This window comes from Canis aureus, chromosome 8 (genome assembly GCF_053574225.1).
Source record: "Canis aureus isolate CA01 chromosome 8, VMU_Caureus_v.1.0, whole genome shotgun sequence".
NCBI lineage: Eukaryota > Metazoa > Chordata > Mammalia > Carnivora > Canidae > Canis > Canis aureus.
The window spans coordinates 74,265,838-74,292,659 of record NC_135618.1 but is presented as its reverse complement, the minus strand read 5'-3'; the positions used below and the strand labels follow the sequence as shown (position 1 = coordinate 74,292,659).

Below are 26,822 nucleotides of genomic sequence, written 5' to 3'. Positions count from 1 at the left end.
TCTCACCCTCCACCCACCAAAGAATACATATATTTACAAAAAAACTTAAAAATTGCTATTATCAAGGCTCTTTCCTGGCTAAAATGTCTCACCCCTTACAGAGCAATGTAAGGTGTGGATTTGGACATGGCATATTTGAATTCTATTAAGAATAAGAAAATAGTACAACCAATATGTCACACGCAGAAAAATATAAATATATCATCAATACTTGCTTTCTGTGTGCACTGTAAAATCTAGCTCACTAAAGGATTTTCCATGCTGTTTCTACTAGGAAAACACTCAAAACTCCAATGTTCATCTGAATTTTGAAGCATCCCATAGCAGGTAGACACCAGCTCTTTTCCAGAAAGGATTTTCCATAACACTGAGCAGAAAGTTGAGATCAAAGCTCTGCTAGCTCTAACTGAAATTAATTCTCTACAGCTGTTTAGGAGAACTTGCATCTCAGAAAGAGGGACTGGGCAGACTAGTTCAACTTCTCCAAGAAGGAAAATGTGTTAAAAAAAAAAAAAAAAAAAAAAGCCACAAGCAAGCACCTACCCGCCCACAGAGCTTAGAGGTTCCCAAAGAGCAACATTATGTGATTGCAACTTTTTGTCCCTTTTTTCTTTAAAGCCTTTTAGGGAGGCACCACTTCTGACAGAACTACCTAACCATGGGATGAATGGATGAATCAATGTTTGCCCAAAGCCATTAAAATTTAAAAAGACAGAACCTTCAAAAAAGTAAAAACACATAATCATTTTAGAATGTGCCTACCCAGGTCATTGTTATGCAGATTTCACAAACATTTCCTTAAAATAGAGGAGAGTTATTCTCTAAAATAATGCACTTACATGCTTTAGCAAACAGGGACATGCCTTCGCTTCCAGGTTACTAGGTTTTTTGTTTTGTTTTTAAAGATTTTGTTTATTCATTTGAGAGAGAGAAAAAAAACACCAGCAGTGGGGAGAGGGAAAAGAGGCTCCCAGCTCAGGGAGCCCAACCTGAGGTTGGATCTCAGGGCAACCAGACTACCTGAGCTGAAGGCAGACACTTAACCAACTGAGCCACCCAGGCATCCCTTGAGTTGCTAGTTTTTAGGCTACATTTGTGGCAGTCTTAGAGTGAGGATATCATGAAAAATCAGGCATAATAGCCAAAAGCAGTACTTGAGCAATAGAAGCCAATGGGGACTGAGGAGAGGGCTTTCCTAGACCATACAGTTTCTCATTTCCCTTTCCACAGTCCTCGAAGAACTCTGCCCGTTTTTCACAAACATCGGCAATCTCTTGCATTTCCGGGCCTACTTCAACTCTCACACACATATCCCACCAGGGTAAGTTCCACCCCAGTAATCCACTACTGAATTTCTTTTTTGGAGGACCACACACTAGAATCCCATCAGCACATTAGTTCTCAACCTTTGCTGCATCTGACATAACCTAGGAGTTTTAACAGATAAATACCTGGATTCCACCCACAGAAGATTCTGATTTAACTGGCATGGCGTATGGCATGGATATCACAGGATTTTGTAAAGCATGCTAGGTGTTTGTTTTTAAGAATTTGACAATTTGATTCTAAAATTTTATATGGAAAAGCAAAGGACCTAGAATAGTCAAAACAATCTTTGGGAGGAAAAAAAGAACAAAGAGGGAGGATGCACACTACTGCAGTTCAACACTTATTATAAAGCCAAAGTAAGAAAATGTGGCAGTAAAGTACTGGCAAATATATCAGTGAAGCAGAACTTAGCGCCCACAAATAATGAGAAATAGACTTAAACAGACAAGTGATTTTCAACAAAGGCACCAAATATATTCAACAAGTAAAAGAAAGTCTTTCCAACAAATAATGCTAGAAAAATTGGATAAATGTAAGAGGGATAAAGGAGCAATTTACTCTTATACCACATACAAAAGTCTGAGATGGATCATAAACCAAAAAACAGATAAAGCTTCTAGAAGAAAACAAGGATCAGTATTTCTATAACACAAGGTAAGCAAAGATATCTTAGGACACAAAAGACCTGAAACACAAAAGGGAAAAATAAGATAGACAAGACTTCATCAAAATTAAAAACTTCTGCTCATCCAAAAACATCATTAGGAAATTGGAAAAGCCCAACCACAGACTGGGAGAAACATTCTTACTACATACATCTGACCAGGGACTTGTATTAGAACATTTAAGACCTCCTATGAATCAGCAGCATACATACAAACAACCCAAAATTAAAATGGTCCAAAGGCATAAATACCACAAACGACACTCCTAGTCATCAGAAAAATGCAAACCAAAACCATAATGAGATAAGATTTTATCCTCAACAGAATGGCTAGAATAAAAAACACTAACACCACCAAATACTTTTGAGACTATGGAGCAACCAGAACTCTAATTGCAATAATGGTAGGAATGTAAATCGGGACAACCACTTTGGTGGAAAACTGTTTGGCAGTTTCTTATACAGTTTAAACATATACTCACATACCTTATAATAACCCCACAGTTCCACTCCTAGACATCCATGCAAAAGAACTGAAAACCTATATCCATAAAAAATCCTTTTACAGTATTGATCATTACTGCTTTATTTTTAATAGCCAGAAATTTGAAACCATTCAAATGTCGATAGGGAAATAAATGGTTAAATTGTCACATATCTACAGAAGAGAATACTACTCAGCAATAAATAAAAGAACAGATATGTACAACATAAAACAATCTCAAAAGGATTATGTTTAACAAAAGAAGCCAGACACAGTGAAGTACAGTGTATGATTCCATTTTCATGGGAGCTCAAAACAGGCAGAAACTATGCTTTGCTAACAGGAATCAGAAGGGTGGATGCCTCTGGGAGGCTGGGATGGGACTTAGTAGAAGAACTTTCTCAGGTGATGATTATGCTAACTTGATGGGTATGTGGATTACATGTGTTTATTAGTCAAAATTCATTGATCTGTGCACTTAAGATTTGTTTATTTCACTATGTATAAATTGTACCTAAGATTTTTTTTCAGCCAAGTGATTTCAATGTGTAGCTAAGCTGAGAACCATTGCTGGGGGGGCGGGGGGGGGACAGGGACACAGGCATAGACATTACAACGGCTAATCTAACATCTCTCCCTACACCTTCCACATTTGAACTCTCCATCAGTGAGCATCACGATGATTTCTTGCATAAACTAAGACTGTAATTGTGCATACCCACTGTTTTCACATAACACCCTATATACTGCACCTTGCTGCCCAAATTCTGCGTGTACATTAACTGGATATTGACGAACTGATCTGATCCTGGTATTTCCACAGTACAGTGTAACACCTATTTCAGGAGACACTGAAATCTGGGAGAGCTAGCAACTGTTCCCAGCACACAACTCCCCAAACACATCTTCCCCTCAAGTTTGAGATCAGCCCTCAAAAAGCCTATACTCTGACACCCATTTTCCACTGCCCCTTAAGACAAACTTAGCACTCTGGCAACACTGCACTTACTTTTAGGACCTCAAAAGGGGTCAGGTTATCTCCAATGTCCTCCAATTCCAGTCTCCCTCCCCAGAATAACCCTGCCTGTCTACAGAGCATATACCTTCCTGTTCTCTGAAACATCATAATGTCACCTCCTTCATGAAGGTTTCTCCATTCTCTCTCCAAGCTGCATATGTCTCCTCTTCTCTGCTCCCAAAGTTCTTAATGATTATCTCTAGCACATGCATACTACGCGGTAGGCAGTCGGCTGGAAATAACCACAGGCCTATCACACTCTTACAGACATGTATGTGCACAATAATAATGTTTACTTTTCAAACTTTGTGCCTCACTCAGGCGGACTTCATGAGGGGAGGGGCCAGCTCTTATTAGTAAATCCTGATTACAATTAAATGTTTGATATATTTCAGTTGATTTTGCAAATAAGTTAATACCAATACGATACCTCTTTTGCCCTAAAAGGTAAAGTCAGCTATGATAGAGGACCAAAAAAATAAAACAAAACAAACAACAACAACAACAAAAAGAAATTGACTATATATGTAAGTTTATTTTAAGCTGTGGTGAAGATCTACCTGAATATTACTGGGAACTCTCAAACGTAACCTAAAAGATTCTTTGTGGAATATTAAAGTTTAGAAACACTTTGGTTCTGGGGTGCCTGGGTGGCACAGTCCACTGAGCGTCCAACCACTAGTTTCAGTTCAGGTTGTGGAATAGAGTCCCATGCTGGGCTCTGTGCTTTGCATGGAATCATTTTGGGATTCTCTCTCCCTCTCCCTCGGCCCCTCCCACTCACTCACTCTCTCTCTCTAATATTATTTCTGTTAGCTAATCTTATAAATTCCAGAGCAGTTGCTTGATACTTACATGTCCAAACTAATAAACCTCCCCTCCAGACATGTACCTGGAAAGAGTTCCCCCCTCCAACCAAGTCCTTTATTCAGTCACTCCACATTTCTCATATTCATGTTCAGTTGACAATAATAATCCAAGTCCTAGACCATAATTTGAAATTCTTTGCAAAGAGGGAAAAAAAAGTACCACTGGGGCATTTTTGTGGTTATTAATATTTATCCCTAAGCAGTAACATTCAATCAAATCTTTTTCATTCAGCTCAGCAAAACAAATCAGAAAGTTAACCAATTCTGTAACCTTGAATCCTGATACTAGTTTTTTGCTTTCTGTGTCTTTAAAAGTGCAATGTTTTCATTTCTCTCCAAAAGTGCTGATCCAGAGAGCAGAAGACAACAGCAGTCCTGTGGATATCACTTGTAGGGAAAAAGGAAACGTGAAAGATTAAAGAGACAATTCCCTCACAAGACCAATGATGAAATGCTTCATAGTCTTTTGAACAGGAACTTCTTTGAAATAACAAAAAACAAAACTGAAGATTCTCACAGGCTAAGGTCTAACAGCAGGTTGTTCTGCAATACTCCCTACCTCGCACAGTTCTTGAAAGCCAATGAAACTGTGAAATTACAGAGCCCGGAGAAGAATGGGAGTCAAGAATTCATCTAATCAGTTAACAGACAAAGAAACTAAGGGTCAGAGAAGAAATGTGACTCACCCAAAGGATGTGACAGACAATGTCAGTGGCAGGTTAGGGGTTCATCTAGGTGGTCTGACTCTTCCTGTTGAGTGGTTTCTGCTCCCCAACTTAACAGAATCCCTTTCTCAGGAACACCCTGGAAACCCCTTCTGCTTGCTGGAATCAACACAAGTTACACTGCTTTTGTAGTTCCCTCTTGGGTCCCACTCATCCATCCACTACAACTGTACTGCAGACTTCTGTCCTCTCTCCAGGTGGTTCCCAGACATTCCAGGATGCTTGGCTTGACTTCTGTCGATGACTGAGACGACTCATCCATTTCACTAAGCTACCATTAGAGTGTAATGAGTTGCTTCTTATACAATGCCAGTAGACTGAGGTATGGAGCTACCCATTGAATCATTTCTAGCACTCTGCCAATTAAGTCTTTTTCTGACAGAGCAAGCAGAAAAGGCTTGGCTTCAACCAGGATTCATCTGAGGATTTCCCGCAAATCCTTAGAAATGCCAATGGCTATGAGAAAGCCAGAACTAACATTTTGAAAGTATGTATTGTTTACCAGTCCTTTATCTAAATGGTTCACTTACTCATGCAGTCCTCACAACCACCCTACGGGTACATGCTATTACTCTCCCCTATTTTACAGATGGGAAAATTAAGTAACTCTCACATAGTCACATAACTAGTAAGCGGGAAAGGTGGACTGGACCTAGCAGTCAGACTTTAGGAACTTAGCATTAACCATGAAGCTGTTCTGTCCTTTGCCAGAGTTAAAACTCTACAAATGGACCTATTTCAAAGCAATTATCATAAAACATTCCTTTCCTTCCCCCTTCTCAAAAATAGGCAAACCATCCAAAATATAAGGTTTCCCAGATTTCCCAAAAAGGTCTCAGAGAACCTCACAGCCTATATAACATTCCATATATAACAAGATACAATTTTGCAACTCCAAATGACCAAGGACAAATGGGGTGGGGGGACCCTACAGAAGCTACTGTAAATGATAAAGGCAGTAAAAAGCAGGATAAAGTGTCCAACTGTCTGATATCCAGCCCTTGAGAGCGCAAATTGCTGTGACCTGCAGGTTCATATGCAGGAGCACATCTCACAGGATCAAATCCTCCTTCTTGCTTCTGCACTGCTCTATAGTAGCTATCACCAACTGCTGAAACAGAACTTGTTTTGACATGTAGAATAAAAGCAGCAAAAAGTCGCTCCTCCAATGCCTGCTTTAAAAACCATGCAGGCCACCTCTTGGAAACAGTCATGTTTTTCTCAGGGTGTAAGTGGCTATGACACTTTGGTGATACCATATTCCAGGGAAAAAGCAATTCCAGACCTGCTTTTCTCTCTTTTCTTTTCCCTTGTCTTTTTCTTGTTGTTGTTAGAATATTTAAGTTCTATTCTCCTTAAATAGATATGTTTCTATTAAAACAAAGGACTCCTAACATTTCCTAATATTTCTAAAGGCAATTTTAATATAATTTCCCAAATATCACACTTCATTTTGCACAACAATGCAAACAAATCAACAAAGTCCATTCCTGAAAGGCAAACAGTTAAATTAACTTTCCAAGGTCACACGGCTGCTAAACACGAGTTGGTATGAGAATTCCCATCTGTATGCCAAGACATTTTCCAATTACACTTATCTATTCTATGAACTAAAAGAGCATTTTCTTCTTCTGTGTCGCAATGACACATCTTTACCCATACTGAAAACACTGAACAGCTAGTCATTGATCTTCAGTCACTGCCTATGCAAAGTATATCACTATGCATCCGTAAAAAAGAGGAATTGCTTTTCATGCTATGGTCTTTCAACCCCAAACTTTCTCATGCATTTCAAGTTGGAAAAATCATATTTACCCTTGCTCTACATCCTACCTCTACCTGTACACCTTTCCCACTTCCATCCATCCTTAGCACTATCTTTTGGATATTGAAGCTTCCCTGCTTAAAGACTTTGGAGCTCCAACAACATTCATTATCAAGGAAATGCAAATCAAAACTACAATGAAATACCACCTCACACCCATCAGAATGGCTAAAATTAACAACACAGCAAACAACAGGTATTGGCAAGGATGCAGAGAAAGGGAAACCCTCTTACACTGTTGGTTGGAATATAAACTGGTGCAGCCAGTTTTCATACTGGAAAACAGTATGAAGGTTCCTCAAAACGTTTAAAATAGAGGGACACCTGGTGGCTCAGGCAGTTGAGCATCTCACTCTTGATTTCAGCTCAGGGTCATCACCTCGGGGTCACAAAGCCAAGCCCCTTGGGCTCTGTGCTCAATATAGAGTCTGCTTGTCCCTCTCCTCCCTCTGCTCCTCCCCACTGTTATGCACTAGCATTCTCTCTCTCTCTCTCACACACACATAAATAAGTAAATGAATGAATGAATGAATGAATGAATAAATAAATAAATAAATAAATAAATAAATAAATAAATCGTTTTTAAGAGTTTAAAATAGAACTAACTTATGATCCAGCAATTATACTACTGGGTATTTACCCAAAGGATACAAAAATACTAATTCAAAGGGATACACGCACCCTGATGTTTATAGCAGCATTATCAACAATAGCCATTTATATGGAAAGAGCCCAAGTGTCCATCAATTGATGAATGGATAGAGAAGATATACACATACACATACACACACAATGGAATATTATTCAGACATCAAAAAGAATGAAATCTTGCTATTTGCAGTAATATGGATGGAGCTAGAGACTATTATGCTAAACAAAATAAGTCAGAGAAAGACAAATACCATATGGTTTCATTCTTTCACTCATGCAGAATTTAAGAAACAAAACAGATGAATGCAGGGGTCGGCCTGGGAGAGAGGCAAACCAGAAAACAGACTCTTAACTATCATGGTTACTAGAGGGGAGATGTGCAGGGGGATGGGTTGAAATGGTGACAGGTATTGAGGAGGGCACTTGGTATAAGCACTGTGGTATATGTAAGTGATGAACCAACCACTAAATCCTACACCTGAAACTAATATTACACTCTATATTAACTAACTAGAATTTAAATAAAAACTTGAAAAAAAAAAGTTTGGGTAGTGCATTTCAAGCCTCCAGCTCTTGGTTTTGCCTCCAGCTCTTGGTTTTGGCTCAGGTCATTAACTCAAAGTGGTGAGCTTGAGCCCTGTGTTGGAGTCGGCTTGGGACTTTTTTCTCTCTCTCCCTCTCCCCTTCCCTCTCCCCCTCCTCTCCACCCATATACCTCTCTCTCTCAAATAAATAAATAAGTCTTTAAAAAATTTTCCAGGGCAGCCCCAGTGGTTTAGCAGTTTAGCGCCGCCTGCAGCCCAGGGTGTGATCCGGGAGACCCAGGATCGAGTCCCATGTTAGGCTCCCTGAATGGAACCTGCTTCTCCCTCTGCCTGTGTCTCTGACTCACTCTCTCTCTCTCTCTCTCTCTCTCTCATGAATAAATAAATAAAATCTTTTAAAAAAATAAAATAAATAAAATAAAATAAAATAAAATAAAAAATTTTCCAAATTAGGTATCAACCAAGTTGGAAATATTCTTCCCAAACATACATCTCAGTCCTCTCTGCCATGCTTCACAATCCATCTGTGCTCCAGCAGCCACATTGAATTCACACAAGGACTTCCAAACACAAAATTCATTTCTAAATCTCTCCAACTTCATTCAACCTCTTTTGTCAGTCTATAATGTCCTTCCTTGCCTTGACCACCGAACCTCCTCTGTATCACTCTAGATCTAGTTCTATGGTGACTATTCCCAGCTTATTTCTCAAAGCTCACAGCACTCTGTGCTCAGGCTATTATAACTATTATAATTATATAATATATTATATAATATAGGACAGCAACAGAGTCCTACATTCTCCTTCTCATTCTCAGCTCTTACCATAGTGATAGGCACAAAGACTGCCTAAAAATCACCTTCATGAGTTGTTATGGATTAGGTGCTAGGAATATGGTATTGAGAAGCACACTGGGCCTCAACTTTCATGGAACTTACTTCTGATGGAGAGAAAAGGGAAAAACATTTAACAAATAAACACATGCTTGAGGGGGAAATGACTGCTATGAAGAAAAATAAAGCAGCGTAAGGGAAGAGCAGTGCTTGCTCTGTCTAGATCATGAGGAAATGTCTCCCTAATAACAGAGCTTCTAGCAGAAACTCCAAGTGAGGAAGGGAGCCCTGAGGTTAAGAGCATTCCAGGCAGAGTGCAAAGTGCAAAGTAATGGTGACCAAGGTGGCAGAGTGCATGGCTGCTGGAATGTCTGAGCCCAGTGGCAGCAAGGGGCAAAACATTATTGGGCTTATAGGACATGTGGCCCCTGAACCAACAAAAACTGACCCTGGCCATTCTGCACCCCCTTTGGCGATATTCCTTGCTGCCAACCAGCATGACATGTGGGTACTGTCGTGCTGAATGAAAGCACTGCCCACAGTACACCCCAAGCTCTTCCTGTCACTGCTGCTGTCCCTAGAGGTCTTCTCCAAGCTGCTCAGTCTTCCACATCTCTCTCAGGGTGAACTCCACTTCACCTTCTTTGGCTTTCCTCTGAATTTCCTCCTCCTTCAAAACATTTCATAGCCAGTTCTGCTGCAGCTCCCAAAAGAACCTAATAAATCTCTCTGCAATACGCTGGGCAACCTTCTCCTCCTATAATAGCAGCAGAAACTATCTGACTTCTTAAGCAGAATTTTCTTCCCTAAGAAGCAATACACTGACTTCTTACAAAACTATGTCCATTTTTTCGGTTACTCTAAAGCTTAACTGCTACATGTCCCTATAATTATTTCATTTCAAAGAAAAATACCTTTGTTTAAGTAAACCTAATACATGGACTTATGAATTTAGTCAAAAGATAAATTGGGCATGACTTTGTTATAAAAGGATTTTTCACTTTAGAAAATGATTCATAATAGCATTACTATAAATGGCAAGCTCCCTTATTTCAGCCTAAATTTAGGAGTCAGTTCTCACACAAATCTTTAAGGACACATCATAAGGTCAGGTGACGTGTATCTGTACCATGAGATCTTTGCAAAAGCCAGGCTTGGATTCCCATCCTGTATTTTTGGAAGTATTATATTTAACCAAGACAATTTGGAAACCTATAAGCCTCAAGGGTTGATTTATAATCATTCTGTTATCTGTAATTCCCAAAATGTATATGCCTCAACCAAACAAAATGTCTAAAAGTTTAGTACTATAAACCAACCAAACCAACCAATCTCCTGCTCTCTTCTGGCTGAGATTCAGACTTATAATTGCTCAGGTAGCCAACCCATATGTTTCCATTTTTCTTATGCACATTACCATGCCAAATCACTTAACTGTTCACTGCTACTTCTTACAGAACTCTTCTTGGACTTTTTCTACGCTCACACTGTCTGATCATCAATTTGCATGTCAGTTCCTTTTAATTGGATTCCATCCAACCAGAATTACAGCTGCCTCTCTCTATGAAAGAATAAAGTGATTTTTTTTCCTTCAACAATGCCAGGGTCCCTACCAGGGAATCAAACTGTCACTCCACTTGCTATTAATTATCCTGAGCTACGCCACTGTTTCCCTTCCTTCATAAAGCCCTGAACCATATTCCTTCCCCCCTGTGATTAACAGCAGTCATGATGATACCTTACATCCAATGAACCAACACAAGAGGGAAATCCGGGCATCAGGCATAGATGACAAGCAATGACAAGAATGCTTTAAGCAGAACATTTAACTAAAAGCAAAGTCTCTGATACGAAATAAATGAGTTCTGAGGTTAAAGGCCTGTCTTATACATTTCTAGGGCAAAAGATCCCTCAACTTCCCATGGCAGTCCTTTGCACGATCTCAATCCATGAGGTTAAGACAGGTTTCCTGACACCTAAATCTCTTTAGCCACAATATAAGCCTGTGATCTCTTGTTTCCGTGGTGATGGCAAAGATCTTACCAGCCTCCTCCGTATGACAATTCCCCCGGCATTTAAAGGCTCCTATTAAATCATCCTTCAGTCCCCACTTCTCTGTGTTGTATCATACTCAGGAGAGTGACCAGGATGGAACAAAGTCTCAAAACAGTTTCAAGTGAGATACAGTTGAAGATATTGAGAATTTTTAGTCCGAATACTTGGGGGATATGAGAGCTGCCTTTAGAAATATCTCAAGGGCTTCAAGTGTGAAAGAGGAAATTAGACTTATTCAATATGACCCCAGAGAGTAAAACAAGAAAGAACCAATAGGTTCTACATACTTGCAAAAAGACAGATTTCCTCTCAGTATAAAGCAGGAACTTCCTAACAGAAAAACAGAGCTGTTCAAAGACATTATCTGCCAAGGCAGGCCACCCTGTGTCAGCAAAGGTGGGACAGCCATGTGGAAGACACACAATAGTACATCTGGAAGCCCCTGCAAGGCAGGCTGGCTAAGCAGACCTCTAGCTTCGTTCCAACACCAAGAATCTACAAAACCAATTAATCATTAAATGTTTAGGTGGCTGGGTTTTTATCATAATGAAGAGGTATGAGGCTTTAAGGCACTGAATGATAAGCTTCCCGCCACTCACAGGCACAGGACACATTCACATGTAACAATTCATTATGCAAAAAAGGACTGGAGGGGGCCATTATATAATTTCACTCAAATAGGGGAATCAGCAAAATTCGGAAAAAGCTCCCCACTACTGTGGAAGGTAAAATAATGGTTCCCCAAGGATGTCAAATGTCCTACCTTCCTGGAACCTCTGAAGGCATCATGTTATAGGACAAAGAGGAACTAATAAGGTTGTAGGTGGAATTAAGGATGCTGGTCAGCAAATCTTAAAGGGATTATCCTAAATTGTCCAGGTGGGCCTAATATAATATCAAAGGTTCTTAAATAGAAGAGGAAGATATGACTATTGAAGTGGGGAAAAGAGAAATGGCATTGTGAAAAGGTCTCTACCTGCAGTCCCTGGCTCTGAAGATGAAGGAAGGGATGACACAGCAAGGAATACAAAAAGCCTCCGGAAAAAAAAAATTTAATTAATTAATTAAAAAAAAAAATCCTCCGGAAGCTGAAAATCCCAGGTAACAGAATCTCCCCTACAGCCTCCAGAAGAAAAACAGCCCTGCTGACACCTTGATTTCAGCCCATGGAGACTCATGTTGCACTTCTAACCTACAAAACTGCAAGATAATAAATTTGTATTATTTTAAGCCACTAAATTTGTGGTAATTTGTTACAACAACAAACAGGAAACAAATACACCTACCAAAGATCCTGATACACACCTATATTTTTCAGAAAGAATGGGTAACATTTGTATAGTTTTAAATGACAATCATTACTATAAGTTTCAATGATAATCTTTGTCTTACATGAGAATACAGTCTAGTGGAAGTATATCTAGACCAATATAAACTGTTTCAACAATTAGCCTTTACATGCCATATCTCATGTCCACGTGATATACCTGGAACATAACAGACTCCCAATAAATTGTTAGTAATTTAAACTGAAGAGTCCAAGTCCAAATGTCATCTTTGGCCTCCTTCACTGGCAGGGACAAAAAGACTTTCATGCTACCCAGTACATGGCTCTATTACTTAATCATACCCAAAGATTAAAACAGTAGATGAATCTTATTCACTGCCCTATAATTAGCAAAAAAACAAGGACGTGTGTGTGTATATGTAAGAGAGAAAGAGACAGAGAAAGGCAGAGAACAAGAGCCTTTTGATCATCTATGCTCCCCACCCCCAACCCCGCTTCAACAAGGAATCATTCCACATTACACTCCAGAAGACCTAGTTTCAACCCCTTCTCAAAGCACAAATTCTACACTCTACTGGAGGTATGGTTCCCCTGATGCTGGAATACCTGAAGCAAAGTACATTTAAAATCATTACTTTTTCCTTTCATTCTGCTCCCTTCCATCCCTTCCTTCTGGCCTCCATCCTCCATACAGTCTAGAACACTGTCCTATTTCCCATAAGAGTTATGGCCAAGCATGGCTCTGTGCCCACTGAAGAAGGAGCAGCTGAAATGCTGTAAAATGTCTATAAGAGGCCACAAACAGAGCTCATCTGGCCAACTCCTCTTTTATACTCACTAATGTCCACATCCAGGTTGCTGGTGGCAAATGCCCCCAGGAATGCTTGGTCAGCCAGAGCTAGGCAGCCACTCCATACCCTCTGCCCACCAACACCTGTTTATTTTAGTGGCTAGGATTCTTTAAAACTGTTTATACCTGGTTCCGTATAAGAATGCATACCCAAACAATCTCTCATTGCCACATTCTAAATCAAAGGCACATTTAACTCCATTCTGATAGAAACCTGAGTCTGTCTTACTTGGAAAGGAGGGGGAAAAAACATGGGACACAAACATTCAAAACAGATAATATATAGTTGTGGGAGAGAAGGGACTTCTAAGCAGGGAAACTTTCATACACACACATTTAATATTTGAAAATCTATCTTCCAAAGAGCTTTAAATTTGGAACTTCAGAAATGAACTGTCAATCGTACCATTGACAGAAGTCTCTTTTATTTTAAAACTAAAGAAAACTGAATCTCAAGGTCTCCAAGACTAGCAGGGAGGTTTTTAGGGATCATTTCTCTCTGGGATCTCATAGCATACACATTCTCTAGCCATCTGACAGAATGTCGTGGCCAAGAACGTGCGCGTTCTAGGGCCAGACTGCCTGGATTCCTCTCCCACCTCCATCAGCTACTAGAAAAGTCCTGATCCCTCTGTGCCTCATTTTGCTCACTCACAAAACGGAATGATTACAATATCTTTACCTCACAAGGTTGTAAGATCAGATGAGTTCATACACATAAATAACTCAAAATAGTACCCGGCAGAAGGAAACTCTGCTGGTCTATGCAAGCAGTCACCAGCCACATCTGTCCCTCACAGGAAGTTCTCATACAGTCCCACCAGGCACACTGGTCAACTGCCACTTCAGCAGCTCTAATACCCAATACCAATCCCTCATCTCTCCATTCTGACTGCCTACCCTCGCCAGACATAATCTGCTCAGTGGGAAGGGCTGTGACTGTAGTTCTTAATAGAAACAGACTGCATTTCAGGAAGAGTTCACTGAGAATACTTTCCTCCAGGGAAACCAAGTAACTGAGAGAACAGGCTTTCTTTCCCTTTCCGTGAACTGATGATCCCTATGGAATCCTTCCACTACAGCACTCTACCAGCCTGTGAATTCTGTTTCCAACCCAAAATATGTCCTTGATTGCTTTATGGATAAGAAACATTGATAGCGCTTCAAGAGCCACCAGTGTTCTCCTAATCTAATTGCATAAAAAGTAGTCAGCTTTTCAGCCTATAAAATCCTTCTTTCAACCACAGCTGCATTACAATTGCTCTGAACATTTCTGATAATCACTTTTTTTGGCTTGTGCCTCAAGAGATATTATATAAGCTAAAGAATTTACTGATGTTCTATCTAAGTAGGGTAACCTATGTAGTCAATAATCTCCTATGGCAGATTTGACTCCAAATGTAATTTGGCTTCCTCTTTGGAAAACTCTGGGAAGTTTGCCTTTGGAAAACTTAAGCAGTACTGAAGACTAACACCACTGAAGCTATTAATAGAAGAATGTAATATAAACACATCTCAAGCACCAAAGAGAAGTCTCTGAACCTTCTGAATGAAGGCTATATAATGAATGAAAGCTATGTAAAATGAAGAATTTTAAAACATATATATGACAAGCATGCTGAACACTGCAAGATACTGATGGAAAGAAATCAAAGAAAGATCAAAATAAGTGGAGGGACATACTATGATTATAAATTAGAAAATTCAGCATAGTAAACAATGCTCCTGAAACTTCTCTACAGATTTATGCAATTTCAATCAAAATCCCAGGAGAATATTTAGATATAAGTAAGAGGATTCTAAAATTTACGTAGAAAGGCAAAGGAGCAAAATAGTCAAAACAATGTTGACAAACAAAATTTTAAATATAAAGCTACAAGAATCAAGATGGTGTGATTATTGAAGAGAGAAGCATCAATCTGTTGGAATGAAACAGGGAATCTTAAATTGATCCACACGTGCAGAATCATCTAATTTTGACAAAAATACAAAGGCGATTCAATGGAGAGAAGGTAATCTTGTAAAAAAAAATAATGTGGAAATAACTGATTATCCATATGAAAAAAATATATTCTATCCATATCTCACACCATACTGATATTAACCCAAAATTAATCAAAGATGTAAATGTAAAGTCTAGCACTACAAAACTGGAAAAAACCTTGGTGACCTTTGGTTAGGCAAAGATTTCTTAGCTAAAATGCCAGAAATATAATCTGTAAAATAACGAACTGATATTTATACTTCACCAAAATTTAAAACTTCTGCCCTTTTAAGGACATTGTTAATGGGAATGCAAAGATAAACCCATAAGATATAAAAATATACTTACAAATCATACATTTGACAAAAGAATTCAAAAAACATAAAAAACTCTTGAAACTCAGTAAGAAGAAAAGCCTTTTATTTTTTTAATGGACGAAAGAGGGATACCTGCATGCCTCACTAAGTTGAGTGTCAGCTCTTGGTTTCGATTCAGCTCAGGATCTCATGGGTCATGAGATGGAGCCCCAGACAGGGCTCCACACTCAGCAGGGAATCTGCTGGAGTCTCTTTCTCTCTGCCCCTCCCCTGACTCACACACTCATGTGTGTGCTTTCCCTCTCTCTAATAAATAAATAAATAAATAAATAAATAAATAAATAAATAAATAAATAAATAAATCTTTCTTAAAAGTAAAAAATAAAAATGGACAAAAGATTTGAGCATATTCTTCTCAAAGGAACATATATGGGTGGAAGCACATGAAGAGATAGTCAATACCACTAGTCATTAAGGAAATGCAAACCAAAATGAGATTCTACTGCATGCCTATTAGAATGGCTAAAATTTTAAAAATATTGACCATACTAAGTGTTCACAAGAATATGAAGGAACTGGAACTCTCATTCACTGCTGGTAGGAAGTAAAATAATATAAACAATTTATAAAACTGTTTGGCAGCTTCTTATACATTTAAACATATGCCTGTCATATGACACAGACATTCCACTCCTAGGTATTTACCAAGGAGAAATGAAAATATAGGTCCATATAAAGACTTGTATGCCAATATTCAACTGCACATTCATATGTCAATATTCATAGCTTTATTTATAATGGCAGAAAATTGGAAAGGACAAAAAGAAAGAAAAAAAAAGAAAACTGGAAATGGAAACGCCCCCAAAAAATGAATAAACAAACTTTAGTATATCCAAACAACAGAATAGTACTCAGCAATGAAAAGGAAACTATCAATACATGCTACTACATGGATGAATCACAAAATAATTATGCTGAGTGAAAGAAGCCAGACAAAAGAAAAGAGGACAAACTGTAGGAGATTCCATTTATATAAAATTATTGGCAATGCCAAGTAATCTATAGTGCTAGAAAACAGATCAGTACAAAGAAGGGAAGTATTATAAAAGGGCTTGAGAAAACTTTTGAGGGTACTAAATATGTTCATGATCCTAACTGTGGGATGTTTTCATGATTATGTACTGTCTCAAAACTTAACACATTATCCAGTTTATCTTTTTTTCATTATCCAGTTTAAATATGTGAAGTTTATTGGGTGTCAATGACATTTCAATTTTTTAAAAAGGACGGGATCCCTGGGTGGCGCAGCGGTTTGGCGCCTGCCTTTGGCCCAGGGCGCGATCCTGGAGACCCAGGATTGAATCCCACATCGGGCTCCCGGTGCATGGAGCCTGCTTCTCCCTCTGCCTGTGTCTCTGCGCCTCTCTCTCTCTCTGTGACTATCATAAATAAATAAAAATTTAAAAAAAATTTTTTTAAAGGAATTCAATGGAAAAAGTAAAATAAAAGGCAAAATAAAAAAGCATAATTATCTGCTCACATCCTAATAATTTATAGCCACATGGAGGAATACACAATACAGCATGGGAAGTGCCATATGAGGGAAGCATGGGGTGCTATGGCACAAAGGGAGGGAAAGACCGTGAATCGGGAGGCTGAATAGGACTTTATGTAGAAAAGCCTATCAAAGCTATGAATAAGACTAATTAGACTGCTTAGATCTACAAGTAAAACTGCTTAGAAATTCCAAGTTTCTTTTTGTTTTAAGTCAAACTCGACTTATTTCCACATCACATTTCATGTGTATTATTTGATGATGATTATGTTGTATTTGAACTATAAAACACCACACATAATGCATACCATAGTACATACAAATGTACACTTTGGAGCTCATCATTTCCTCAGAACAATAATCTTATGTCATAGGATTTCACCAAAGACTAGTTTTATTTTGTTCTGTACATAGGGAAATTGTAGAACTCAAAGAATCAAGTTGATAATATGGCTGGTTTTCTCTACTCTATTTTTACAAGACTAGAAATAAATTATGAAAAACCTATTACAAAAGAGGCATAGAAAGTGCTTATATAAATGGATTTAAAGCAAGTGTCCTCAGACTAAAAAGCCTTTAAATTTATTTTATACTGATATATTATAGGCTTAACATAGATATGTCCAGAGAACTACAAATAAACAGTGTTATCTCTAATAATTCTAACTTTTCCTACAATAAAAAATTAATTTGTATCATTAATCACAACCTTTAAAGAACTCTGGGAAGTACACTTATAAGAATCCATCCTTCCACTATTCTTCAAAACCAAATAATAATTATAAAACACTTGCCTTTTTCTCTTCTTCTCTGATTTTAACATGCTATGAAGCCTTCCTCCTATCCAGCTCAAAATGCTAAGCTCATTTTTAAACCATCGCTTTTATGTTAATTGCATAGGGATGGATGGGTATGAATAGTCAAGGCAATGGGATGGAATCACAAAACTAAGTGGTCCGTTTTCCTTCATCTGTGCTAAATGTATTCCAAAATAAAATACACAAGAAAACCTCAACCTCACTTTAAATCTGATTTTTACCTGTCCATTAAATGACTCATTTGTCCCATGGTCTCATCCACCATGCATTTTGATGTTAAGGAACAAAGAAACAGTCCAAAATGGTCAACAAAAGGAAGCAAAGAATAAAAGTCATGTGACACACAAAGGAAACCACTAAAAACTGTGTCTGGCATCAAGACTAGCCCTGACCATCACAGCCTCTCCCAGTGGCCAACCCAAATCTCCCAATGCTCTGCAGTTCCAGAACAGACATTAACCACATCTCATCCCTGGCAGCATTTCCCCCAAACCTCCCTTTCAGCAACCAGATAAAAAATTTGACCAGAGCAATGGAGATGTTAATGTAACGAATCAAATGTTCACTGTCAGAGTCAAGCTACCTTCTTAAAAGATAAGATGAAGCTTCTTAAAAATGACTTTCAGCTAAAGACTGTTCTTTTGGAAGTTTAGATTTTTGTCTCGTGTACATATAGTTCATAATCAGGAACTCCATAACTTTACCTTGTATAAAAATCTGTTACCTTGGTGAGCACCAAGTAATGTACAGAACTCTTGAATCATTATACTGTACACCTGAAACAAATATACTACTATATGTTAATTATACTTCAATTAAAAAAAGAAAACTATGGTTGTTCTTACTTATGGAATAACAATAAATACTCAAGGAAGGACTTCAGATATGACTTACATCTAGGTACCCAAATCAGTTGATTCTTTTTGCAGAGTATTATGGTGGTAGTTGCTACATCCCAAAGAACCCAGCCAAAGGCCTCAATCTCAGTTTCCTTAATTGCCAAATACATTTTATAACTAGAACATACAACCAGTAACAAGCTTAATTATAACAGTGGGCATTTTAATTGCTTTTTGGAGAACTAGCCAACAACCTGTGGTATACAGCTTCAAAAGGATGCACTCTCACGAACTAATTAAAATCTGAACCCTGACAAACCGTAGCTCTCAACAGCGATATTCACTTGCAAGCTGCATATAAGATATATAAAAGGATAATTTAGAAATTACTTATGGGAATTAAGGGACTTACTTAATTCGATTTTGCTTTGGATCCTCCCACAATTTAGAGGGTTGGCTTTCAAGAAGAGAAAGTCTCCCAGCTAGGAGTCAGAATCATTTGCTTTGTCTAAGGTCATTTCAGATCACTTCATATTTGGGTTTATCTAGCTGACAGGGAAAAGTGTTGGTATTTTTTAAAGGAAATTTTAAAGAACACAAACTAGAAAAAGGAGTAAGATGTTCTGCATGATGCTACTGAAACAGTGAGTTAAATTTAGTCAATGTCAGCTCAAAAGGTACCAGTAAAGTTTTCTAAGAAACGGAATGGCATTTTGCCTCATTTCCAAATCCCTCAAACTTTCACTTGATAAAGTTTAGAATTTTGGTTTATTTTAAAGGACAAAATCCTCATCGTGAAATGATTCAATGGAAGGAAAAATGTCTGGTTTTGCCCTTTCCGTATGAGTCAGCACATGCTTGCAGCAAAGTCAGAGAACAAAAGTACCTCATTATCTGTACTGCGCTAGGATGGATGGTTTCAGAAATATGCTTATTTTGTAAGGAACGATGAATGACCAATTCACCATCTTTAAGATTATTCTCCTTGTCCAACCTATCAGAATGGCTATCTGAGCCTTAAGACTTCTCTCATGGGTGAAACTTGTCCATCCTACCAGAATGGCCATCTGAGCCTTAGTCAACACCAGAATAAGAAGTTACAGTAAAAACATTATAGAGTGAAAATTTCTGCTTGTGCTGAAGAACACCCTAACAAGCGATTGTTACACTCTGCTAGGCTAACTCATTCCTCTGATATCAAATTTAACTCCACCTGGACAGCACAACACACAACATCCATACAAAGCCCCTGCCTGTGACTTATACCAACTAGTTTAAGTCCACATGAGCTACATGCTCCTATTCCTAAAAAAGGCACAAGAGACTCAATCTGGTTTCACTGGCTTTAATGTAACCAAAGAGGAAGAAAAGAGATTTCTAAACTTTTCCTCTCTGCCTTTAGGCCAATTCTTCCAAGGCAGTCTAAACCTGGCCACTAGCCAACCTTGTACAATCCTGTGAAGTCTGCTCATTGCAATTATCTCCACAGCAATTGGGCTTTGTGACATGTTCCTAACCTGCAGCGAGGAAGCAAGTCTTTCAGACACACTCAACCAGGCAGCAAGAGTATCAGCTGCGTCATCAGGGATGTGTGATCTACTTTTGGTGGCTCTGATAAACAAGCATGGAACAGCCCTCCCTCAGCTTCAAAAAAACATTCCTGCCTTTGTAGCAATAAATGGAAGAAATTCAATGTGAGACTAGTTGTATGTTGGAGATCCAATTCTCCCAAAGTCTTCTCAATAAGCAACCAAATTCCACAACCTTCAGGGTCCTAAATCAAAATTCAATTTAAAAAAAAAAACACACAAAAACATGCCTTTTTTTCATTACCATGTATTATTTATTCCCACCCTAAGGGAAAATTCAGGGAGTAAAGAATGCAAACTGTAACCACATGATGGGATCATAGCTCTGACCTGATAGGTCCCTCATAATAACACGCGCTATGTGCTAACCCTGGTTTAAACATTCCATATACTATAGGTCCAGCATTCAGCATAACATAAGATGGGTGCCTGCCATCTGTGTGCCTTTACAGAAGCCACAGTCCATTCATCTAGGATACAGTTCTAGATTCACTGACCACCACTACCCCTGTCACCAAGGAAGTGATGTCTGATCACTAACACCCTCCCACGCCTGAACTCCAGAATCCCACAATGAGAATGCTTTCACGATGCTTCTGAAAGATTGCCAATGTCTTTTTTTTTCTATTAGTCATCCATAAAAAAAAGGAGAAAAATCTCAAAAAGATTTTTTCTTTGTCACCCATAAAAAAAGACTTTTGGAGAGCTAATCAATCTGATGCCCTGGGATATTTTTTCTGCTTGTGTTTCTGCAGACACTAACAAAGCAGTGATATCAGACAGGGCTAGGTAAGCCAAACATCACAGTGTCCTCCTCTGAGTCATTCAGATCTTTCTTGAACAAACTGAGCTTTCACAAAGAGATTCAAAGTATCAAATATGTCACTCAAAACTCATTCTCTGAGGCCCCTTCTGGAACCTGACAGACAACCTAGAAAAAAGCAAAGACCCAGAGAAGGACACTCTACAGTCAGCATCCCAAGACCAACAATCCCAAAAGCCTAGATGAAGTCTCTTAATCAGTGTGGTCTTTTGGTTGGTTGGTTGGCTGGTTGGTTGAGAGAGATCGTGAAAGAGAGAATATGAGCAGGGGAGAGAAGTAGAGGGAGAAGCAGATTCTTCACTGAGCAGAGAGCCCAATGTGGGACTCAATCCCAGAACCCTGGGACCATGACCCAATCCAAAGGCCCACCCAGTCACCCTGTAATCAGTTTTTTAATAGACAACACCATAAATACAGACAGCTGTAGATGATAAGAATAAGCACAAGGAAGGACTTTAAGAATCATTCTACAAGCCAGACATGTACTAGGTAGAAACAGTGTTTACATGTACCAAATAAAGAAAGTGTTATTGCACCTATTTCAGTTTAAAAAAACTTTTTTTCATAAATGGTAGGTATCATGTTCTCCCACCAAGTGGATTCTCTCTGGTGGAGAGTCAAAATAAGATCTGGAATTTAATCCCACCAAGGCCTAGGGCTTTGGTCTGCCTTGTTCACAAATGTATCTAGTAACCAGTGCCAGGCACACTGCATGCATCCAAATACTGTGTTCTTGCATATATCAAATTTCTTTAATATTCACAACCACCTAGATGAAGAAACTAAAGATTAAGACACATAAGTAGAATGCTCAAGGTCACACAGCTGACAAGTGGCAGCATGACATTCCTTATACCTGTATGTCCTAAGAGTAAATCCATGTACATTGATTATTAAAATCATTAGGCTTACTGCATAACTGACTTCAGCAATCCTTTATTAATAGCTTACTCTAAATTCTGTGTTGAGCTAGATACTGTGAAAGTGGTGTTTACTTCTAGCAACTACTATAAACTACAAGACCATTCAAAGGGAGCAGGTTGGGGCAGCCTGGGTGGCTCAGCGGTTTAAGCGCCTGCCTTTTGCCCAGGGCATGATCCTGGAGTCCCAGGATTGAGTTCCACATCAGGCTCCCTGCATGGAGCCTGCTCCTCCCTCTGCCTGTGTCTCTGCCTCTCTCTCTCTCTCTCTCTCTCTCTCTATCATGAATAAATAAATATAATCATGAAAAAAAAAAAAGAAAGAAAGAAACATGTAGGGTCCACTTAACCGTAGATTCTTTAAAAAAAAAAAAAAAGGAGCAAGTCGATGGCACTACAACCTATCTCATGACGAAAATTCACATTTATAAAAAAGCTTACTCATGGGGTAAATTTATATAAGAAGTATGAAGATGAGGTCTAATAATTAAAAAGCACAGAAGGAGCTAACTTGTCCAACACATTTGCTGATCTCTTACTTTGCTGGAAACTGAAAAATTCTGCTTTTACAGTTAGGTAACCAAAAAAAAAAAAAGTTTAAAAAAATCATTTTAAGACGTGATAACTGATCACATTTGAAAGTCAAGGAGTAATTCAAGTGTTCCCTATCAAGAAAAAGTCCACAGAAACAAAAAACTTCCAGGAAAGTAGTGCAAAGACTCCAGACCTGACTTACCAGTACCTTTTATGTTGGTTTCCTGGGAACATAACAGCCTTTGTGCATTGCTTGGAGCAGAAACTTCAACATTCTTTTACCTTACAATATGCAAGAGATCATGTAACCAAATGAGGTAAAGTGTAATCTCATCACACAATACAACATAAACAGCTGTGAGTTCCTAGTTACAGGACAGCAGCTCAATTCAGCTGCACACCTGCAATTATTTAATGTCTAGTTAAGCTTGTCTCCATTTAATAAATTACTTGATAATCACAAACAGAAAGGGAAGAAAAAACATAAGCCGCCAGTGAGAACTGGAGACAAGGGTAGGAATTAACAAAGATAAAGAAAAACTCCTTGTAAAAATGTCTGGGGAACAACGACGTAGTTGAGCCAAACAAATTCAAGAATTCAATATGACAGGTATTTTGTAAGCTTCTGCTCAGGTGCCACATAGGGAGTCAGCCACAGTCGGGGGCCAAGGTTACCCTGTCCTGCCCCCTACCCTCAGTGTGCCTAGCCAGTCCCCGAGCTACTTTACCAAGGAGAGTGGAAAGATAAGGATAGAGTTCTCATTTCTCCAGGCAACTGAAAAAGCTGCAGGATTATCAATTTCCCTTTTCACTTAATAAAAGAATAGACACTTCCCCAGCCTTCCAACACACGGCCAGCTTTCATCTGCCCAGGAAACCAGAATAGAAGGCGTCAGGACAATACACATCTAGAGGCAATATCAAAATCTCATTTTCACCAACAGCTTCCGCCATTCCCCTCACCAGCTATTTCCTGAAATTCACCCAAAATAAATGTATTTTTCTTCTATCTCTACTTCTCTTCCCGACAGCCCTCTGGTAAAACAAAATTGCCAGAAGGAACAAAAGGAAAAGGCAGAGAAGGGAAGGGTTAAGTAGAGGAACTTCCATAATACACTGTTACGGGCTGAAATGTGTTCCCCCAAAATTTGTATGTTGGAGTCCTCTAACTCCTAGGACTTCAGAACATTACCATATTTGGAGATAAAATCTTTTAAAGAGATAATTAAGTTAAAATGAGTTCTTTAGGTTGGGCCTTAATACTATACAGTTGAGCCTTGAACAACAGGGGTTTGAACTATTAACATGCACTTAAATACAGTACTGTAAATCTATTTTCCTTATCACTTTCCTTTTTTTTAATTTAGTTTTGTTTTAGTAGGCTCCACACCCAATGCAGGGCTCTAACTCACAGCCTCAAGATCAAGAGTCACATGCTCTACTGATTGAGCCAGCCAGGTGGTGCCCCTGTGACTTTCATAGTAACAATTTATTTTCAGGGCTCCTGGGTAGCTCCTTCTGTTAAGTGTCTGACTCCTGCCTTCAGCTCAGGTCATGATCCCAGGGTCCTGGGATCGAGCCCCACGTCTGGCTCCCTGCTCAATGGGAAGCCTGCTTCTACCTCTCCCTCTGTTTGAAGCTCCCCTTGCTTGTGCTCTCTCGCAAATGTGCATGGTTTCTCCCTCCCTCTAAAATGAAATCTTAAAAAAAAAAATTATTTTCTCTAGCTTACTTTATTGTAAAAATACAGTATATAACATACAAAATATGTGTCAATTGACTGAGTTATCAGTGAGGATTCCAGTCAACAGTAGGCTATGAACAGTTAAGTTTTGGAGGAAGTCAAAGTTACATATAGATTTTTGACTACACATGGGGTCGGCATCTCTGACCTCTGTGCTGTTCAAGGGTCATCTATAACTGGTGTCCTTTTAAAAAGAGGGCATGTGGACACAGCATGAACACAGGGAAAAGACCATGTGAGGACACAGTGAAAAGGCAGCCTATCTGCAAGCCAATGAGATTGGCTTCAGGAGAAAGCAACCCCAACAACATCTTGATCTGGGACTTTTAGCCTCCAGACATGAGACAATAAACTTATTTTATTTAAGCCACCCAGTCTCAGGAACTTTGTTATGGCAACACTGGAAAACTAATAAAGCCACAAATCAGACAATCAACTCTGAAGAAATAAATTCCCATGAATAGGTCCATTCCAAATTCTTCAGCCGAATTTCCACCTGTAATTCAGCTGAATTACAAATAAAAAGGACCAACAAGTTGTTAGTATTTAATCCTTGCTTGTTGGACCATCCTGCTACAATCTGATACGGCTGAAATGACATGCATTCTTTCCACACAGCAGTTTCTGAAGCCTTAAACTTGGCCAAGGGATACTCTACTCAAATCACAAAAGGAGCCAGACACTAATACTAACCATCCATCCATGCATCCATTCTATTAGGCACCTACTGCAAGGGAAATGAAGAAATGAAGAAATGAAGAAAAATTAATTAAGAAAAATTAAGATTTGGAACCAGCTCCTACTAGTAGTACTAGATAGTATTAGTACTAATGATGTTATCAGGCTGAACGGAGAGAAGCACACCTTTGGAAACACCTTGTTAAGAATGTCTAACACATAAATTTCCAAGGCTAAAAAGACAAAAGAAAAGAGGAGAGTACTTTAGGCATAGAAAACATATAAGAAAAGGGATAGAAATATAACAGCAGGAACCAGAAGTAAGAATATCAAAATATTCCAGCTTACTAACAAAAAGTGCATGATCTTCGGCAAATGGCAAAAGTCCCTAATGCTGAATTTCATGTATAAGATAATGCTTATCAAATACCCAGAACTGTCTCTACCAAGGTAGGGTTACTATTGGTTATATTTTGTTTGTACCAGAAGTGGTGGACAGTTCTACGGGCTGGATTACAGGGATGAGCAAGCCTACAAACAAGGCTTGAACAGTATTTTGGAGGCAGACTATATAAAGAGTCTCACATGGCTTACTTAAGGAGTTTGGAAAACAGTATGTCCTATAGACAACAGGAAGAAGCCTCCAAAGGTTTTTCTAGACTTCAGTTGGAACATTCAGAGTCTGAGATCTCTGAAAAAAGTCTCTAGTGGTGGTGGCAGAGTGAACAGTTGAGGGGGAGAGAGAATGAAGTCAGAATCAGTGCTGGGCAGGATAAAAGGAGAAAATAGAATCAAGGCACATTTCAGAAGTGTGGACACAGTGACCTCCCCAAGATGTAACTTGTTTCAAAACAAAAATGACAAAGGATTTAATTAAGTTGGCTAGCCAGGTTACTATTTCACACTCTAGTAACACTGTCCTGTTTAATTAACTAATTTATATTCTAATGCATTTACACACTTGTATACACACACAAAAAAAGAAGAGCTAACAAAACGTGACCAAACAGACCAGCGCTCCTGACCAATAAACACCCTCTTTAAAGAGCCAAACAACAGCAAAGAGCCTTTATTTTTAGCATTTAACATCTCTGATATTTACTAAAGTTTATAGTTCCTCTTCCCTGGGAGTTATTTTACTGTTTAAGTGGACTGTATTAATATTCGTACTTCTAACCCTGACCAAACCAGCACTTGAGAGCAGTTTCCTCTGACTCTTCAACCTGCTGCTATTTTCATACCTAACCTACTCTAAAGGTATAATGATCAGCTCTAAATCTAGGCTTGAAGGCAGAGGACTAAAGGCCAGTACATTTACATTTCTCCCAGGCTGAGGCATGGAAATCCAGTGACAAATCAATTTTTTTCCGTTAAAGACTGGTAGACATGCAGGCTTTTGAGAGAGGTACAGGTGAAAGGAGATCCAGAAGCAGATGATGGGGAATATCCTTCCAGTAGTCATCTTCATAACCCTGGCAATTCTTAAAACACTTATCAAGTAGGTAAAGCAGACACAGTCAAGCAATGCATGATGCTTAACAGGTTCACAGGCTGTGGGCCATATACCACTATGGCCATTCACAGTCCACCCTGCAGGCTTGCAAAGAAGCAGCAGAACCAGGGACGCCTGGGTGGCTCAGCGGTTGAGAGTCTGCCTTTGGCTCAGGTCGTGATTCCAGGATCTGGGATTGAGTCCCACATCAGGTTCTTTGCAGGGAGCCTGCTTCTCCCTCTGCCTATATCTCTGCCTCTCTCTGTGTTTGTCTCTCATGAATAAATAAATAAAATCTTTTAAGAGAGAGAGAGAAAAAAACAGCAGACCATGGATTAGAATTGCCTGGGAGTTCAGCACCAGTGTAATGGTCCCCAGCTTTGCACACCACTA

General features: G+C 38.9%; 1 protein-coding gene across 9 annotated transcripts in view; it reads right to left on the bottom strand.

Moving 5' to 3' along the window:
• Positions 1–26,822, bottom strand: part of AUTS2 (activator of transcription and developmental regulator AUTS2) — a 1,127,680-nt gene that overhangs the window by 1,002,623 nt on the left and 98,235 nt on the right. The window contains exon 1 of one of the 9 annotated variants that reach the window (XM_077908307.1): positions 13,125–13,151. The exons of the other annotated variants lie outside the window; for them this stretch is intronic. Within the exon in view, the coding sequence (XP_077764433.1) occupies positions 13,125–13,136 (12 nt within the window). The 5' untranslated portion in view covers positions 13,137–13,151. Of the gene's footprint in view, positions 1–13,124; positions 13,152–26,822 lie in introns of those variants that run through there. 9 annotated transcript variants of the gene reach the window in all.